At 36.1% G+C, this 16,593-nt stretch overlaps 1 protein-coding gene across 4 annotated transcripts in view; it reads left to right on the top strand.

The window, feature by feature from the left end:
* LOC119773841 (rap guanine nucleotide exchange factor 4-like) overlaps positions 1–14,048 on the top strand; it is a 34,236-nt gene extending 20,188 nt beyond the window's left edge. For 3 of the 4 annotated variants that reach the window (XM_038271026.1, XM_038271029.1, XM_038271033.1), the window contains 26 exons: positions 40–112; positions 318–373; positions 1,097–1,203; positions 1,310–1,431; positions 2,594–2,777; positions 2,980–3,064; positions 3,370–3,430; positions 4,677–4,753; positions 5,254–5,400; positions 5,598–5,692; positions 6,429–6,514; positions 6,716–6,794; positions 7,180–7,330; positions 7,438–7,526; positions 7,604–7,631; positions 7,731–7,806; positions 8,975–9,121; positions 9,217–9,314; positions 9,393–9,518; positions 9,624–9,802; positions 9,892–9,982; positions 10,101–10,151; positions 10,553–10,640; positions 12,263–12,327; positions 12,431–12,485; positions 12,884–14,048. In XM_038271026.1, coding sequence (XP_038126954.1) covers positions 40–112; positions 318–373; positions 1,097–1,203; positions 1,310–1,431; positions 2,594–2,777; positions 2,980–3,064; positions 3,370–3,430; positions 4,677–4,753; positions 5,254–5,400; positions 5,598–5,692; positions 6,429–6,514; positions 6,716–6,794; positions 7,180–7,330; positions 7,438–7,526; positions 7,604–7,631; positions 7,731–7,806; positions 8,975–9,121; positions 9,217–9,314; positions 9,393–9,518; positions 9,624–9,802; positions 9,892–9,982; positions 10,101–10,151; positions 10,553–10,640; positions 12,263–12,327; positions 12,431–12,485; positions 12,884–13,011 — 2,544 coding nt within the window. In that variant the 3' untranslated portion in view covers positions 13,012–14,048. Of the gene's footprint in view, positions 1–39; positions 113–317; positions 374–1,096; positions 1,204–1,309; positions 1,432–2,593; positions 2,778–2,979; positions 3,065–3,369; positions 3,431–4,676; positions 4,754–5,253; positions 5,401–5,597; positions 5,693–6,428; positions 6,515–6,715; positions 6,795–7,179; positions 7,331–7,437; positions 7,527–7,603; positions 7,632–7,728; positions 7,807–8,974; positions 9,122–9,216; positions 9,315–9,392; positions 9,519–9,623; positions 9,803–9,891; positions 9,983–10,100; positions 10,152–10,552; positions 10,641–12,262; positions 12,328–12,430; positions 12,486–12,883 lie in introns of those variants that run through there. The other variant, XM_038271042.1, reaches the window with a different exon arrangement.
* The last annotated feature ends 2,545 nt before the right edge of the window (positions 14,049–16,593 follow it).

Raw genomic sequence — 16,593 nt, 5'->3', positions numbered from 1 at the left:
TTTAAAGGGCATGTTGGTCTGCTCTGTGTTCTCCTGTAGAAGTACCGTCAGAGCCTTGCTGGACTGTTGGCCCCGCCTTATGGAGCCATGGAGAGTGGATCAAACAATGACAGTAAGTAGATGCAAAAATCCATAGAAATGAAAGAAACCATGTATGTGAAGCCAGAGAGCTTTCCTTCATGTATCCCAGAACAGTGATACCTGAGTTAAATGTTGTATTTGACAGAATGAAGCAGAAACTACATAGGAAGGTTTTGCTCTTAAAAGCTTTTCTGACTTTAACAAATAGCCTTATTTATTTTTTATTTTCTCCTCAGGACTGACAGACAAAGACAACATGACCTCAGACTCTGGAAACAAGACTCACAACAAGGTAAACTAATCAAGCAGATCCAATTTTGGACCTAAAACTTTGTGTTGGATTTATTTAAAAACAGAAAAGCAAAGTAAACTGCTTTAATGTTTTACCTTTTTATATTGAATTCTTAATTGCTTCAGTGGACAGAACACTAAAGATATTTGCTTAGTTTTTTTTAGATGTTAATGTAATCACTAATGTGGATGATTTTATCAATGCTCACATTTATATTATGTTTAAAGGATTATTCATAAATCTAAGTCCTCCTACCCCACTACTATTCTACACTCTGACAGTGTTTTAAAATTTTTTTTGCAAGTCTAACTTTAACGCAATTTTTAAAAGAACCAGAATACTAAAATAGATTCCCCCCCACTGATGAATCATAGTTTTGATGTTTTGTAGATATGCTAATGCTAGTTAATGCATGCACATCGAAGAAAGAGCCCAATTAACATGCTTTCCTTTGTTGTTTTCAGCAGAAACTCTGCGTGTGTGTGTTGGGGGTTTCCAGCTCTCGTATATTTCTCTCTCTTTTAGTCTATCAAAGATTTTTTTTTTAATCTATGATTTCAATGATCTACTGGGCAAATATTTACATGCAAAGCCTCAAACTCAGCAACGTCATTTAAAACAATCAGTTACATTGCAATATGATCAAAATATGATTAAAAAAGTGATCTGTGGTGCTCTGATTATCACAATAACTTCACCAGAGTTCTTTTGTGGCTTCTGCAGGTTCCTTCAGAGAAGCTGCAGAGAGCAGGAAAGGTTCTCCGTAATGCTATTCTGTCCAGAGCACCACACATGATACGTGACAGAAAATATCACCTGAAAACATACAGGTGTGTATGTGCATCTGGGTAGAGTTCAACCTGTTTGATTATGAATGCTTTCATTTTGATTGTGTATATTCAATGTTTTGATCACGTGTTCACATGTGTGTTGCAGACAATGCTGCGTAGGAACAGAACTGGTGGACTGGTTGGTGATGCAGAGTGCCTGTGTTCTCACACGCTCCCATGCTGTAGGGATGTGGCAGGCACTGCTGGAAGAGGGAGGGCTTAACCATGGTAAATCAAGCACACTTCTTCTTGTTTCAGATAAACTGAAAGTGAGATTTTGCTTCATATATTTTAACATCTTCACAAAAAACCTCCACATTTCTTAAGTGGGAAATATGATCTAAAACATCAACATGATCACTTATTTACTCCCAGTGATGCACTTTTTCCTCTACTGGTGATTTAATCCACCAGAAACCAAAATTTAAACCTTGTAAAATATATACTTTTTATAGAGGTTAAGATTAAAAATCCAATGCAGTTTTATTTTAAACATTTAGTCATTTAGCTGGTATAAGATATTATTAAAACTTGGTGTTCTGAACTATGAAATCAGATGTGGTGCTGTAATGCTTAGAACAGGGCTTCCCTAAGTGGTGGGGACCTCCAGGGAGAAAGAAAAACTAAATGGGGTGTTAACAGATAATTTTCACAATTATTGTGACGTAATCGCTGTGATGTACGGCGGGCCAAAATGTATCATAAAATACATAGATGTGAATTTACTATTAAATAAAATAATTTACTGTGAATTATGTACATAGCACATTTTATTTATATTAATTCAAATATTACAATAAATGTACTTTTAAATTACACTGTACACAATTAAATCATTAAATTTACTGTTAAACAATTAAAAACGCATTAAAACACACAAACAATATATGTCTTAAAAGTTAATATAAGTTCTTCACAGCATATATATATATATATATATATATATATATATATATATATATATATATATATATATATATATATATATATATATATATATATATATATAGAGTGAAATGTTCTTAGGGGGTCACCAGACTGGCGCACTCTTATTTTTGAGGTCACAGAATTTCTGGCTTAGTCAGAAGAGCAGCTGTATCAGGTACTTGCTGCTGCTTTGGGATCAACTTGTAGCTCAAATCATTTCATCCAAATCTTTTATCTTCTGTCTCTAAATTAATTAGCACAAATGATGCATATTTGACCGTCTAAAACCTGTTAAGTTTGCCTCAGAAATATGCCACAGAATATCTTACAGTAACTGATACAGAATCTGTTTTTAACTTTTAAAGTTGAAAGGTTGCAGCATATCTAAAAAAAAAATAATAAAAATATTCTGATTCTTAGAAATTACACCGTAATGCCTCATGTGCCAAACTTTACTCCTCAGTGGACCAGGAGCTGGGCTTCCACGACAAGTACCTTTTTTATCGGTTTCTTGATGATGAGGAGCAGGACACACCATTACCTAGTGAGGAAGAGAAGAGAGAGAGTGAGGAAGAACTGCCAGAGACCATCCTGTTTCTGGCTCAGATCGGCCCAGATGCACTGCTGCGCATGATCCTAAGGAAACCGTAAGGATGCTTTTATCTTATGGACTGCAGTGCGGCTGTAGTCAATTCGAGATCATCTTTAAACTTGCATTGGTTGCATGCGTTTAATTTTGCAAAACAAAAAGTGAGGCTTATGTTTGGCATTTAAGGTACAGATAGTAAGAGGATGGAATAGAGAAAAAATGACTGGTGAGTCTATTCTGATTAACCTGTATGTGTGTAGGCCAGGGCAGAGGACAGCAGATGACCTAGAGATCATCTACGATGAGCTGCTTCACATCAAGGCCTTATCTCACCTCTCCAACACTGTAAGTCCCCTGCTTCACATTTTGTTTTTTCTTCTGAATGGACCAAAACATGAAATCAAAGGTAGTTGCTCATTATCCATCCAAAATAGCAAACTATTTAACTGTTTGACATATCTTCAATTAATTTGGTCTCCACTGGATTTAAAAATGTGGATGAATTTAGTCTAAAAGTCTTCATCTTCTGCAACTTATATTGAAACATAGTCATCAACAGTATTCATTTAACTCCCATATATGAACAGAATATGGACAACCTGAGTTGGTATAAACTAAGATTGTTATTTTTGCATAATTTGTATTTGCAGGTGAAGAGGGAACTGGCAAGCGTTGTGATTTTTGAATCCCATGCAAAAGCTGGAACTGTGTGTAAGTTTTATGTTGTTTAGTGAATACTCCCTACAGATAGATCTAGCAATAATTAAGGGGCCATGTTGCCATTGAAATTCTATTTCAAGCCATAGATTAGATATCTATTGTCTGGTTACTATAAAGAAAATTCAAAACAAGGTTTCTAAGCTTACTTGATGTGTTAAAAATATTCTTTGTATTCTAATCTCAAACTTGTTTGTTTTGTTTTTGTATAGTATTTTTGTTTTCATATTCATTTTAAAATAGTAAACAGTGCTAGCTATTTCTTTGTTAGAATTTTCCGCTTCATTAGGCGTAAGATTTTAAACTTCTAATTAATACTGTATCTATACTAAAGTATTCATAACCTGTCTCACATCACAGGCACTAACTTTATAGCTTATTTAATATATTTTATTAAAAATTTATGAGTGATGTCTTGAGTTTAAAAAGCCTTTTCTTTGTTGATCTGAGACTTTTTCTGTTGAAAATCAAATGAGGCTTAGGGGTTGGTCGCGAGAGAGATGGTAGAGGGAATCTATCAGTAACACGCCAGTCCCGCCTATGTAAAGGTGAAACTCGCTGCTCTGTGCTGTTCATGATCCCAGCTGCTCAGTCCGTACCTCACTTTATTATACCAGCCTGTGTCAGATTAAGCACGTACCAATTTAGGTCAAATTATGTCATGCTTCTTTGGCTCAAAGCTGTCTTTTAACTCTGAACACAACTATCTCACTGCAAGGATTCACACATTCCTTCTCTTTACATCACAGTTTTCCACCTTAACAGTTGTATCCACCTCTTGGTGATTGGCTGTCCTGCTCAATCCTGCAAGGATATGGGGGTATTGACCATGAAGGGATTGATGCATTTATGCAAAAGACAGTTACAGATTGAAATAATACATAATTTTACTCTATTTTAGTCTGAAACCACTAAATAAAATTTGGATTAAAATCACCTAATAAGGCCACGCGTATGGGGGTATAGACAATGAATGATTAATTCATTTAATTAATCTAATTATAAATGTGGCTGTTCAATAAAGACCTTAAGGTTTTGTTTGATACCAGTGAAGAGATCAGCATTATGAAAATAAGCAGAACAACAAACAGTTTTGGAAAAAAAAGTTGTAGACGATTGTTGGTTTGTAAAGTTATTTTTGAAAAGAAAATCTAGATTTGATGGTGTGAGTACATTTGCATTGCACTGTATGACTAAGTTAAATAATGTGTGGATGTATGTGTTTTTCTTCATTTTCCAGTATTCAACCAAGGAGAAGAGGGCACATCCTGGTACATTATCCAGAAGGGCTCTGTAAACGTGGTTATTTATGGCAAGGTGCGTAACTGTATCTGGAAACATTCAATCATTCACCAGCTGGACATCAGGTGTCTTGTTTTCAGCGTCTGGTGTTTACATCTGACCCTCTGTATGGTTTTGCAAATAGTGGATGAGAATGTAGAAGGTATTATGTTTTATCTCAGCATATGCACATTAGTCGCCTGTGGAGATGGGAAACACCAGCAATGGCAATGTCTCCACCACTCAGCCTGACTCATCACAATGACTAACTGGCTTCATGGATTGCATGCTTTGACAACAATCCCACCACACAACTTGTGTGCAAACAAATCCTTTGCACACATGTTGTGATGCTACATTTGCATTCATAATTTGCTTCATGCAGATGAACACACTGATGATTCATCCCTGCTCTGTGTGCGCTCCTGTCTGGTGTTTCTTCTAGTCTTTGGATGACTTTCAGGATGTCTTAGTGTCAGAGCTAATTTGTATCTGACGCTGAGATTCTCTGCATGTTCTTTTGACGTTTCTTGTAGGGGGTGGTGTGTACACTCCATGAGGGGGATGACTTTGGCAAGCTAGCTCTGGTTACAGACTCACCTCGTGCTGCCTCCATCGTTCTGAGGGAGGACAACTGCCACTTCCTTCGTGTAGATAAGGAGGACTTCAACAGGATACTCAGGGTTGGACTTTATGTTTTATCCCCCAAATAGGAAAAAAAAATGAATGTATAAAATGCCTTTTATTGAAAAAAGTGCCAGGTTTTTATCTATCATTATTAAAATATATACTTTGAAGTTGTCGCCCTCTTGTGTCAGGTTAGTAATACTACAGATTTTGCACAATATTTACTTTGATGTTGTCCTGTATGTATTTTCAGGATGTGGAAGCAAACACAGTGCGTTTGAAGGAGCATGAACAAGCGGTGCTGGTTTTAGAGAAAAGTCCCAGAGCATCCACGTTGGGAAGCATCAAGTAAGACATGTTGGGTTCTGTAGATCCAAATATAACTATGGTGACAGTCTTGTTTACAGAGGATGACATCACACTACAACAACGTTGGCTTCCTCCGAGAGGATCATTAGGTGTTTAAAAATGATTTTCAGCATAGAGCTAATGTTAACTTGGATGAGTCAAGTTCAAGCCATAAACACACAGTATGACCCATGTGGCAGCATAAGAATTAGAGCCACATTTTTTTAACTAGATAAAGACTGACAGAGTTAGAACAAATTTTAAAATCTGTCTAAACTAATCTAAAAAACTGGTATTCTGGGATTGGTTCTGTTTGTGTTTAATTGTTGATTATGTTGTTTACTTTTTTAACTGTACTGTTAGATCGCATCGAGGGATTTTTCCTTAAGTTCCTTTAATCAATAAAATTCTTCAGTATCACAGCCATCTCTTTGTTAAAAAAAACTGATTAATTAAAGAATAGATTCTGTGTTGTTCTACGATTCTATATACTGCAGATGAGGCTTGTTAAATATTTTCTGTATCTTTAATTCTTAGCTCCAGCATTACCTTTCCAGTACCGACCTACATTTAGAACCCCCTTTGTATGCTGAGTATTGAAGTTCTAGAGCTTCGAGGCTCATATCACATATTAAAACAGATATTAGTTAGTGTATGTTTGCCTAACAGTCAACAAACCTTCTTTGAAAATGACATTTCATTTCAGCTTTTTTTTTAAATATTTGATTTCTCTTAGATACACTGTGATATCAGGGACGCCAGAGAAGATTCTTGAACACTTCCTGGAGACAATGAGGCTGGACATTCATCACAACGAACAAGGTCACTATTGAGAAAAAAATTCTAACTGTGAAGCATGTGTGAACCCGGATTGATTAAAAAGATGCTGTCCCTTTTTATTGAAAGTATTTAGCTGAAATGATTGTAACAGTTTGTACCATTCTCAAAGTCTTTATTTATTATGCTTGGACTTTTTCCTTTTCACTGATTCTCTGTTCTATGTTGTGTTTCTCTCTCTGATAGATCCAGCCGTGGATGATTTTGTTCTCATGCATTGCGTCTTCATACCAAACAGCCAGCTATGCCCTTTATTAATGGCACAATATCCTTTTTGCCTTTGTCCTTATCTCAGGCTGTGACTTTAATCTTTATGTGCTGTTTCTATTAGTGCTGTTGTAACATTTTGAAGAAATCCATTTATTTTAATCTAATCAAGTCAAAAATCCAAATCTTTTTATATAAAATGCCAATAAAACAGCTTTTGACAATGCATTAATTAACGTTTAAGATATTTATAAATGCTAAAGTTGAGCTATATAACGCATCGTCTGGACTGTTAAAAAATTCGAAACCCTGTTCACTTATTTCAGCCTTAAAGCATCAAATATAACATTTTGATCTGAGACCAATATCTCTTTAGGTTTTTTTTTAACAGCACGAGCCATGTATAACTGCTAACTTGTTGCTCACTTTAACCATTCGTGCACCTACCATGTGGCCTCTCCACCGGGCTCTGAGCAAGACAGGCTTGAGTACACACTCAACAATAAAAGGAGGGCCCTCATTCTGACCCTGCGCTGGGCAAACACACACAGCTACCTTCTGCAGGAGGAGCCTGCTGCAATCTCTTTCCTGGAGGTTAATATTTTCATGATATTCTTATTCTTATAAAGCTTTTTTTTTCTTCTCAGTTTCTCCATATGGTTTTACATATTCTGAGATATTCTTAATGCGTGTCTCTCAAGGAGCTCTATGGAAGTGTGTCCAATGATTCTCGGACACTGAGAGGTCTCAAAGACTTGGTGCCTGACCTTGAAAAAGTGGTGAAGTTACAGTATGTATCAGATTTATTTATTGAAAACTTAAAGTGTGATTTGTTCAAACTTGAAGTTATATTTATTATCTTTTTAGTTCAGAAGAGGCCAAAGCAACAAAAAAGGTTTGTATAGAGCAGCATTTTCTATTAGTAATCACTGTCTGTGCTACGCTTATGTCAGCTGCCTCACAGTGATCTGGATACTGTCTTATAATACAACAGAAGACCCTGATTCGACAGTTCAGCAATGGGGAAGAGAGGCTGCAGAAGAAACAGCCCATCAGGAATCAAGATGACAGTAAGTTTCACTGAGGAATATGATCAGATAATACTGACAACTGTTAAATATATCGCTGTGACATTTCCTCCATAGAATAGTAAAATGCAATAAATCTTCTGTGATAAAACTATTTTTTAAATGTGAGAGTGAAGAAGTCAAAGGTGGATATGACAGTATATGATTCGAAGACATGCAGTTAGGCAGAGGTCCCATTTCCCCCCGCAATGGATCTACTAGATGCAGGCAACATTTATTTATTTTTTTATGATGTTTAAAAATGCTATAAACTAACCACTACTTTGATTTTCATTTTAATGGAGAAGAATTAGTTGTTTTTTAAATAAAATCTGTTATAGTGTTATTGATTTGGTAGCTTTGAACAGGTCCACTTTACCCACAGGACCACATATTGTCTGTAAAACCTTTCAAAGTTGGAGCGCACGGTTTAAGATTAAAAACCATTATTTTTTGCACAACCTTTGAAAAGTACCCATAGTTCTCCTGCCTCTTTGATGGTCTTGTCTTTTTCTTTTCAACAGTTATGTCTGCTAAACATTTTTTTTCTGTCATGTGTGTTGGACCAGTGTCATTGAAAGATCAAGTAATATTCGCATTTACTTAAAATCTCTGGGTCCCACTCTAACGAGTTTTCCAGCTGAAGATAAATTAGCCTGTAGCATCATGCTCATTGGATGGGATGAAGAGTTTTTCCATACTTTCATCCTTGTTTCATACCAAATAAATCTTTACCTAGGTCACATTTGACTAAATCAAATAATACCAGTGAAAATTTCTGTCGAGTTGAACACATTAAATGTGTCTGCAATAATAGGATGAGAGAAGCTCTGTATGTCATCTCTGATTTTGTTTTAAATGTTATTTCCTAAAGGATAACTCCTTTTGGAAATTACATTTTCAAAATGTTCATTGCAGTCAAGTGTTTCTTTTGAGGTTACGTTTCGTCAGTAATGTCTAGATTTATTTTAAGGCTTTTCAACAGTTGTTCTTGTAAATATGTGTCAGTACTGTAACAGAATTAACTTCTCACAGGATTTACTCTACAAGATTTGAAAGCAGAATCTGCTTTGAGATTATTTTTAAGAAGTGTTGCAACATACAGTATATGACTTTAGAGTTTTGAAGCATCATATCCTGGTATTTCTATTATCTTTTTACCTGTGTTCAGTCCTCTTAAAGGTCTACTGCAGTGACCACACATACACTACCATCAGGATCGCAGTTGTAGCCACTGGGAGGGAGGTGATCAGCGCTGTGTCGGACAAGCTTGGCACCACTGAGGAGCTCCTGCTGGTGCATCTTAGCTCTGCTGGTGGTAAGAAATCAAACACAGAGAAGCTGATAGTTTAAATATGGAAAGCTTTCAAACAGACAGTGTTTTAAGATGATACTTTATCCTGTCTGTTACAGAAAAGCAGATATTGAAGCCAAATGACGTTTCTGTGTTTTCTACATTGAGCATAAATGGTCGTTTATTTGCATGTCCTCGAGAACAGCTCAACAGTCTGGTAGGTAAACGATATGGATGTTGATCTCGTCTCTTAGCATTATCGAGAAAGACTTAAGTGCGCTCCTATTTGTTTTAGGCTCCCCTCCCAGACCAGGAAGGCCCCTCTGCTGGCTCCATGTCGACCTTTGAGCTGATGAGCTCCAAGGACTTGGCTTATCAAATGACCATGTTTGACTGGGAGCTGTTCAGCTGTGTGCATGAGGTACTGTGTGATGAAAAGCTCCTCTGTCTCTCTTAAATAAAATGGACTAAGAATAGGTTTTATTGTTATCGTGTACATCTGAGTGTCCTCTGTGTTTTCCTTCAGCTTGAGCTGCTCTACCACACGTTTGGACGCCATAGTTTTAGAAGAACCACTGCTAATTTAGACCTGTTCCTGAGGAGATTCAACCAGGTGCAGCTGTGGGTGGTCACTGAAGTCTGCCTCTGCACTCAGCTCAGCAAGAGGGTCCAACTTCTCAAGAAATTCATTAAGATAGCTGCCCAGTTAGTCAAATTAGTACATTTAACAGTACTTTGCAGACACCAAGACGAGATTTGGATTTGTAACATGTATTTCCCTCTTTTGTCTGTAGCTGTCGAGAGTTTAAGAACCTCAATTCGTTCTTTGCCATCATTATGGGGATGAGCAACCCTGCTGTCAGCAGGCTGAGCCAGACATGGGAGGTAAAGCTTTTAGCAAAACCAGCTAATCCATTAGTTAATCTACAGTAAACCTAATCTATACAAGAACTGCAGAAAATCTTATGTCACTTAGATCCTGTTATGTCTTTTTAATTGGCAGAAACTCCCCACCAAGTTTAAGAAGTTTTATGCTGAGTTTGAGAGCATGATGGTAAGTTTTGCTCCACAATCAAATAAAAGGCATTATGAACAGCATTTTACTGCATCATTCCAAGTACATTTTGTGTGTTTTATTAAGCTATTCTGAAGGATATCAATGTATTTATGTTTAAGACTTCTTCTGTATTGTCAAAGTAAGAAATAATATCTTCTTTAAAGAAGAGTATTACAACATGTACATATGCAAAACAAGACCTTTTTTAAACTGAGTATTTCTTAGATAAATATTTTAGGTCACAAATCTTTACAAGGGATGCCAGTGAATGTGGACCACATTGTGAATGCCTGAAAAACTCCTCTCCAATGTTCTCTGATCATTTGTTTTTGCTGATATTTGTAAAATTGAAATTTAAATCTGTTTTGAATAAATAACGCCTCCATGTTTTACATCAGGACCCGTCAAGAAACCACCGATCTTACAGACTAACTGTTACCAAGCTGGAACCACCAATCATCCCGTTCATGCCGCTGCTTCTCAAAGGTATGATTCCGATGATAGAGCGTATCATCTTTGATATAAGTATAAAGGCACCCAAACACAGATCCAGCTATATTTCTGAATGAGAAAAACTTCAAGAAGGGATTGTTTTAAAGAGCTTTAATGTTAGGCGTGAGCAAAAAGTCACATCTATCTATCACTTCTAAAAGCAGCATATGGTGCTTCTTTCTGGAGGCATTTTCCACTGGTATGTCATTATTTTTAGAGTTTTTTTTACTTTCTATTCAGTGTATTTTTTTATATATTGATCTTATGGCATTAGCCATTCTAAAAGTTAACTTACTGATCCGTTTCTTTTAGCTACCAGTTGGAATATTCTCACATAAAACACAAGATACTTATCAATAGATTACAATACAAATAAACAACTTGGGATGAGTTTTTATCGAAAATGGTCATGTAGAAATGGTCCCTAGCATATTGCTTCATAATGCCAGAGAAAATCTAAAAGTATTTTCTGTAAATATGATATGTAAATCTAAAAGATATTTCCCAAAACAAATGAGAATAGAGCCATGTTTATTTTTTGAAAGAAAAAATGCCTTCCTGTTATCACCATAAAGACCTTCTACTTGAACCTTTATTGAGGTTGTGAGCTTTAAATGCCCAGCAGTTTGTGAAAACCATAACAAATCAATAGAGAAAATTATAAAGCAAAACTTAGTAGCCTAACAGGAAGTTGTTAACAAAACCAACAGTACAACAATTCAAGTGAGTGCTGCTCCGCGGCAGATTGTCGTGTCCACATTAGGCATGCTTGCTGAACATCCCCTGTGCTTTAAAATGAAAACAATATATATTTTTTCATGTATTTTAGACAAAAAAAAATAAAAAATTTCGGTTATAACTGGTAATGTTCAACAGTCAGCAGCGAAAAGCTACACTAAACACTAATATTTTCTGAATTAAAGTTGTCACAGCATACTTTTTCTCTTCTTTCATGCCTCAGCATGAAAACTATGCTTCAATCGATTTTATTTTTTCAAGATGAAAAAACACGCCTTTAGAAGTTTAGAAGTAATGTGCGTTTTCTTAGATAATGCAAAATCAACCATGAAATATTTTAAAAAGGCTAAGACAACAAAAACAATAGGACTACCTTAAATACAAAGATAAAATATAACCAGATAAAAATGACATATCAGTAAAACAGTGGAAAAAGACAGAAAGAACATTCATACAATAGGTGGCGCTAAGCAGCTGTTGTCTGCAGCTAAAGATCGATAAGTGGAATAAGTCAGACTAGACGCTGTGGCTATGCCGATGCTTAGCCGATCACCTGCCATCAGCTACTTACTGTAAAATTAATGACTGCCACTTTTAAACACTAATGCCTGTGGCATATGCCACTTCAAGTGACACTTTACAACTGACATGCCAGTTTCAAAAGTGGCATATGCCATTTTTTTTAAAAACTTACTGTTTGCCACTTTTAACTGGCATGCCAATTGCATATGCCACTTTTAAAGTTGAGTATTCCAGATTCCACTTTTTGCTTCAACTGCTACTGCGGTTTTCCCATCTGCTGACCAAAATACTGAACATATTGTTCTTTGAACCAATTATTTGCGCTGTGATTAATAGATGATTGTGTTTCTCTGCAGATATGACATTTACACATGAGGGCAACAAGACATTTATTGACAATATGGTTAATTTTGAGAAAATGGTGAGTCTCTTTGTCATGTTTGAGATCAAATAAATATTTTCTCTTGTTGTAGTACAGTTCTTTTTGCTTGGAAGTTCTAAACTATGGTATTTTGCTCCATCAGCGTATTATAGCAAACACAATTCGACAAGTGAGGCATTGTCGAAGCCAACCATTCAGTAAGTCTGTTTATCATTTAACAGCATTCTTTCTTTCTTTTTTTAAGTCACATTTTGTCACAAAACAAGAGAATTCAAGGTATTCTATGGGGCGCAGGTTATACATGTGTTGTACCAGCTTGACAAACACACATCCTAATTAACATAAATTTAATTCTGTCACTTAACTTCTGAAGGTGATTGGTTGCACTGGATGCTCTTGCAAGCTCTCAAAGTATAGGATATTAAATGCAATCACATACCATACATTATTAAAGTCACAGTGGTTCTTGTCACATCAATTCCCTAGAAAATGTATTTACATTTGTGGTTGCACTGTGACAAAATGTGAAAAAGTGCAAAACGTATGCACACTTTTGCAAAGCTCTCATGCCAAATAATTCTCTGTGCTCCCTTAGATCCTGACATTTGCCAGCCAAACAAGAATCAAGCGGAGGTACGAGGCTATGTCAGGAAACTCTGTGTGATTGACAACCAGAGGGCGCTAACACAGCTCTCCTACAGGCTGGAGCCCCGGCGAACATGAGCTTAAAACCTTCTACCGCCATCGCCTTCTCTGTGATATTAGAATAAAATACAAGCTGCACACACAAACACATCACCTGTTTGAAACGACTCAACAAGTGGACTTCTAGTAGCAAATCACATCTGTGATTCTTCAAACTATTACGGACTACCGTGGATGAAGGACTTACATACTGTGACGTATAACGCCTCTTCCTGTTGGACTTCAGGAAACTGTTGCAGCTGCTCTCCTGTTGCTCTGTCTCACTAAGTGTTTACATTGTAGCAGTTAGTACTGTCTGCGGACCTGTTAGATAGAACTGTAATGTATAGAACGTGAACCAAATATCCTGCATGGCTGAACCTTATAGGCTTGTGTTCTATACAGTGGATTTCTATCAGAGTGTCCTGTACTGTTGTGTTATCCCAGAGGGAGCTGAGTTCAAAGGGGAAGACGGTACCTGCTTGTTGAACAAACCTTGCCCTACTTTAGTGTTTTAGACTTTTTTTGTATTGTTTTATGTAAAGAAATATGGGATGTAATTTTGCTTAAAAATCTAAATTATTTAAATCATCCTATTTAATATAGGATATGATGTGGTAAAATCACTCTCATAAATATACTTAGAATGAAAGAGTATTAGTTTGAGCAAAGCCCTTATGGTGTTACAAAGTGTTTAAAAGGAAGAGTTTGTTAGAAATTAACCATATTAAAACGTATTTCCTTTTCTGACAAAGAGGCAACAAATAAGTTATCTGGATAATCCAGTTACAAGATTGGATCCACAGCTATTTACTATAAATCTGCAGTTGATCCGTTTTTATTTGAGCTTTTGAGGGGAACCTATGTTCTATCTACCAGCCGTGTTCAGTCGCTGTTAGAATATTTTTCGTACGTAAACATTCGGAGTGTGTGTCGTTAAATCTTTTCTTTGATCTCAGGATCTTTTGCTGTGATGATGTGTAAAAGAAAAAGTTGTAGCTTTCCCAAAAAGCTGCCTCAAATCTGTATTCTATGTGTAGTCCACCTTTGTAAATAAAAAAACAAAAACAAATTTATAAGTGGTAATTTTCTGTCTTTTTCTCTATTGAGAGATTTGAAATCAGAATTTTGTAGCTGGTTGGTTTGTTGACGGAAAACCATCTTGTCTGAAAAACCATGGTTATTTGAAAGACCTCTATGCTATATATTTTTTTTGGACAAGTATACATTAAAAAAAAACACACCTGAGCAGCAAAGAAAGGATTCTAGCTACTAGATTTCACAAGATGAAAAGCCTCCCAGCTCTAATGTGTATTTAGGCATATGACATCACAAAAGGCCCAATAACTGAGAGGATCAGCTGGCATTAGTAAACATTTGTGCACTGTAACTCGCCAGTTTTCCCTTTACTGATCACTGGATGGTTATATATGAAAAAATTAGTTTTTCCCCCTTGTTTCAATTCAGTTCAAGATTGTACCTTTGATTCCCAAGTAAAATTAAATTAAATGGATAAAAAGAACTACAGCGCTTTATATATTCACCAACCAATAGCTTTCTTTTTGATGTCGGTTCAGCAGTAAAGGGCTGGTGATTTTCAAAAAAAGACTGCTGTTACAATAAAAGCCACTTGATATTTCGAACTTCTCTGCACACATTTGACACTGGAAAAAAAAATGGAAGCAATAGTTCAGACCTCAAACAAATCCAAAAATGGATGTCAAAAGAAGTCTGATTGGCTCCTCTGGTTATGGCTGACTAATGTCTTTTATTTGTATTTACTAAAATAAATTAACAATTTATTTTGGAGGAGGGGTAGCTACATACTACAAACTGCAACCAAAAAACCTTTGGTAAACATTTGTAAGGACATTTTGTTGTAGGGGTGACAAAGTATTAAATCAGTTTGATCGATTGTTTTTTCTTCCCTTAAACTTTAGCTGGCAATCAAGAATGAAATCACCATTAACAAACTAATAACTAATTCAAACTTTATCTAGAATCCACTGAGGTCACGTAGGACATGTGCAGATGCACTGGCCATTCAGTTGTGGTGCTTACCAGGATCAGTTGGTTGAAAACTACTTAACGAAAGATTGTCCATAGGGATACACCCAGTAAGAGGATTTTAGAAATAGTTTTAACTCATTTGCTAATCTCTGAATGAAGTAGAAAAAAAATCAATTCCTACCAACCACTCTGATCGAGATTCTGAGCTCTTTAAGCCTTGGCACTCTTAAATGTTACCTTTTATGAAATCTTTACTGTTTTACCTTTGTGACCTATCAATCAAATCGAATTCCATAACACTGGTCAAATAAAGATAAATGTAGAAAATGCAGTCTGTCATCAGTGATGGAGAGATACCATCTAATACTATACATATTACTTCTGTAACTTGAGCCAAATTGCAGAAATGAAGATGGATATATCTGTGGACTAACTAAGAATGGAATAGTAGTAGTTTTCAATGAGAATTGCACAGATTAGGTGTGAGGGTAGGTGGATGTTGTCTTGGACCCGAATGCCGAGTAGATGAAGCAGCGATTTTTTCTGGTAGTTTCAATGGTGAGGTAGATAGTACAAAAAGATAAATACAGAAATAAAAGGCTGGCAACCCAGAAACCAAAACGCAGAGAAGCTACTGCATGGAGAAACATACAAGAAGGAAATGGAGAGAATCCAGCACTAAGGAACTGATTAGGAGGATTATATACAGGAGACTGCACCAAGAGTGGAGTAATCAGTTAATTGGGAGCAGGTTTGGACAGAAGCAGCTAGAAAGGAGCAAAGAGGAAAATAATTGGGCAATATGTGGAAACAAAGTGTAACCAGGGAAAACAGGGTTTAACTGTAACTAGAAAAGAACTTAAATAAGGTTAAAGGTGAATAAAACCAATGACTACAAAATAAAGAATGGCCAAGGGGATAACTAGAGGATAAGAGAAGGGAATGGAGATAACTTAAGCCATGGAAAACATAACCTAGAGATAAGAGAAAAAAAACTAAAACTAGACCAAGGAATAAATATTACCAAAAATGCTGAAAAGAGATAACAAGGAAGAGTAAACCTAAGAATTCAAAAATGAAATAAGTCTTGACAACACAGAATAACATAAAATAAAGCATAACTGAGAACCCAAAATGAAAACCTAAACAGAACCAAAAAGTCCAGATTGGCAGATCTATAAAACCGATCACACCTGTCTGTCTCAGATTCTACAAATATCACTTCTTATGTGTACTTAGGAATGTTATAATTCAACCATATTTTAATAAAAACAGTGAGAAACAAAGGGAATAGTAAAAGATGTTCACAGAGCATCAGGTTATCCAAATGCACTCTCTAAGATTATGTACGTTCACTTTGGCATAAGCTTGGGACAAAAAGCCAAAGTTGCATCTGGTTCTGATCTGTTTTTAGTATCAGGCACTCATGACATCAGTTGTATTCTCACAGATATGCAGCTTTCTTCTCAAGCCTGAATTTGTTTAAAGACACATCGGATCAGCACTGCTTTGGTCTTTTCATGGTGTTTCACCTTCAGGCAGGATGGATGTCTTAAGCATTAAGATTTACCACCACCAACTTATTATGAACATTTTAAATAAAAAGAGTCC

The sequence above is a fragment of the Cyprinodon tularosa genome, unplaced genomic scaffold (assembly GCF_016077235.1).
Source record: "Cyprinodon tularosa strain WSP-4 unplaced genomic scaffold, ASM1607723v1 ctg12, whole genome shotgun sequence".
Lineage (NCBI taxonomy): Eukaryota > Metazoa > Chordata > Actinopteri > Cyprinodontiformes > Cyprinodontidae > Cyprinodon > Cyprinodon tularosa.
This window is presented reverse-complemented; position numbering and strand designations above follow the sequence as displayed.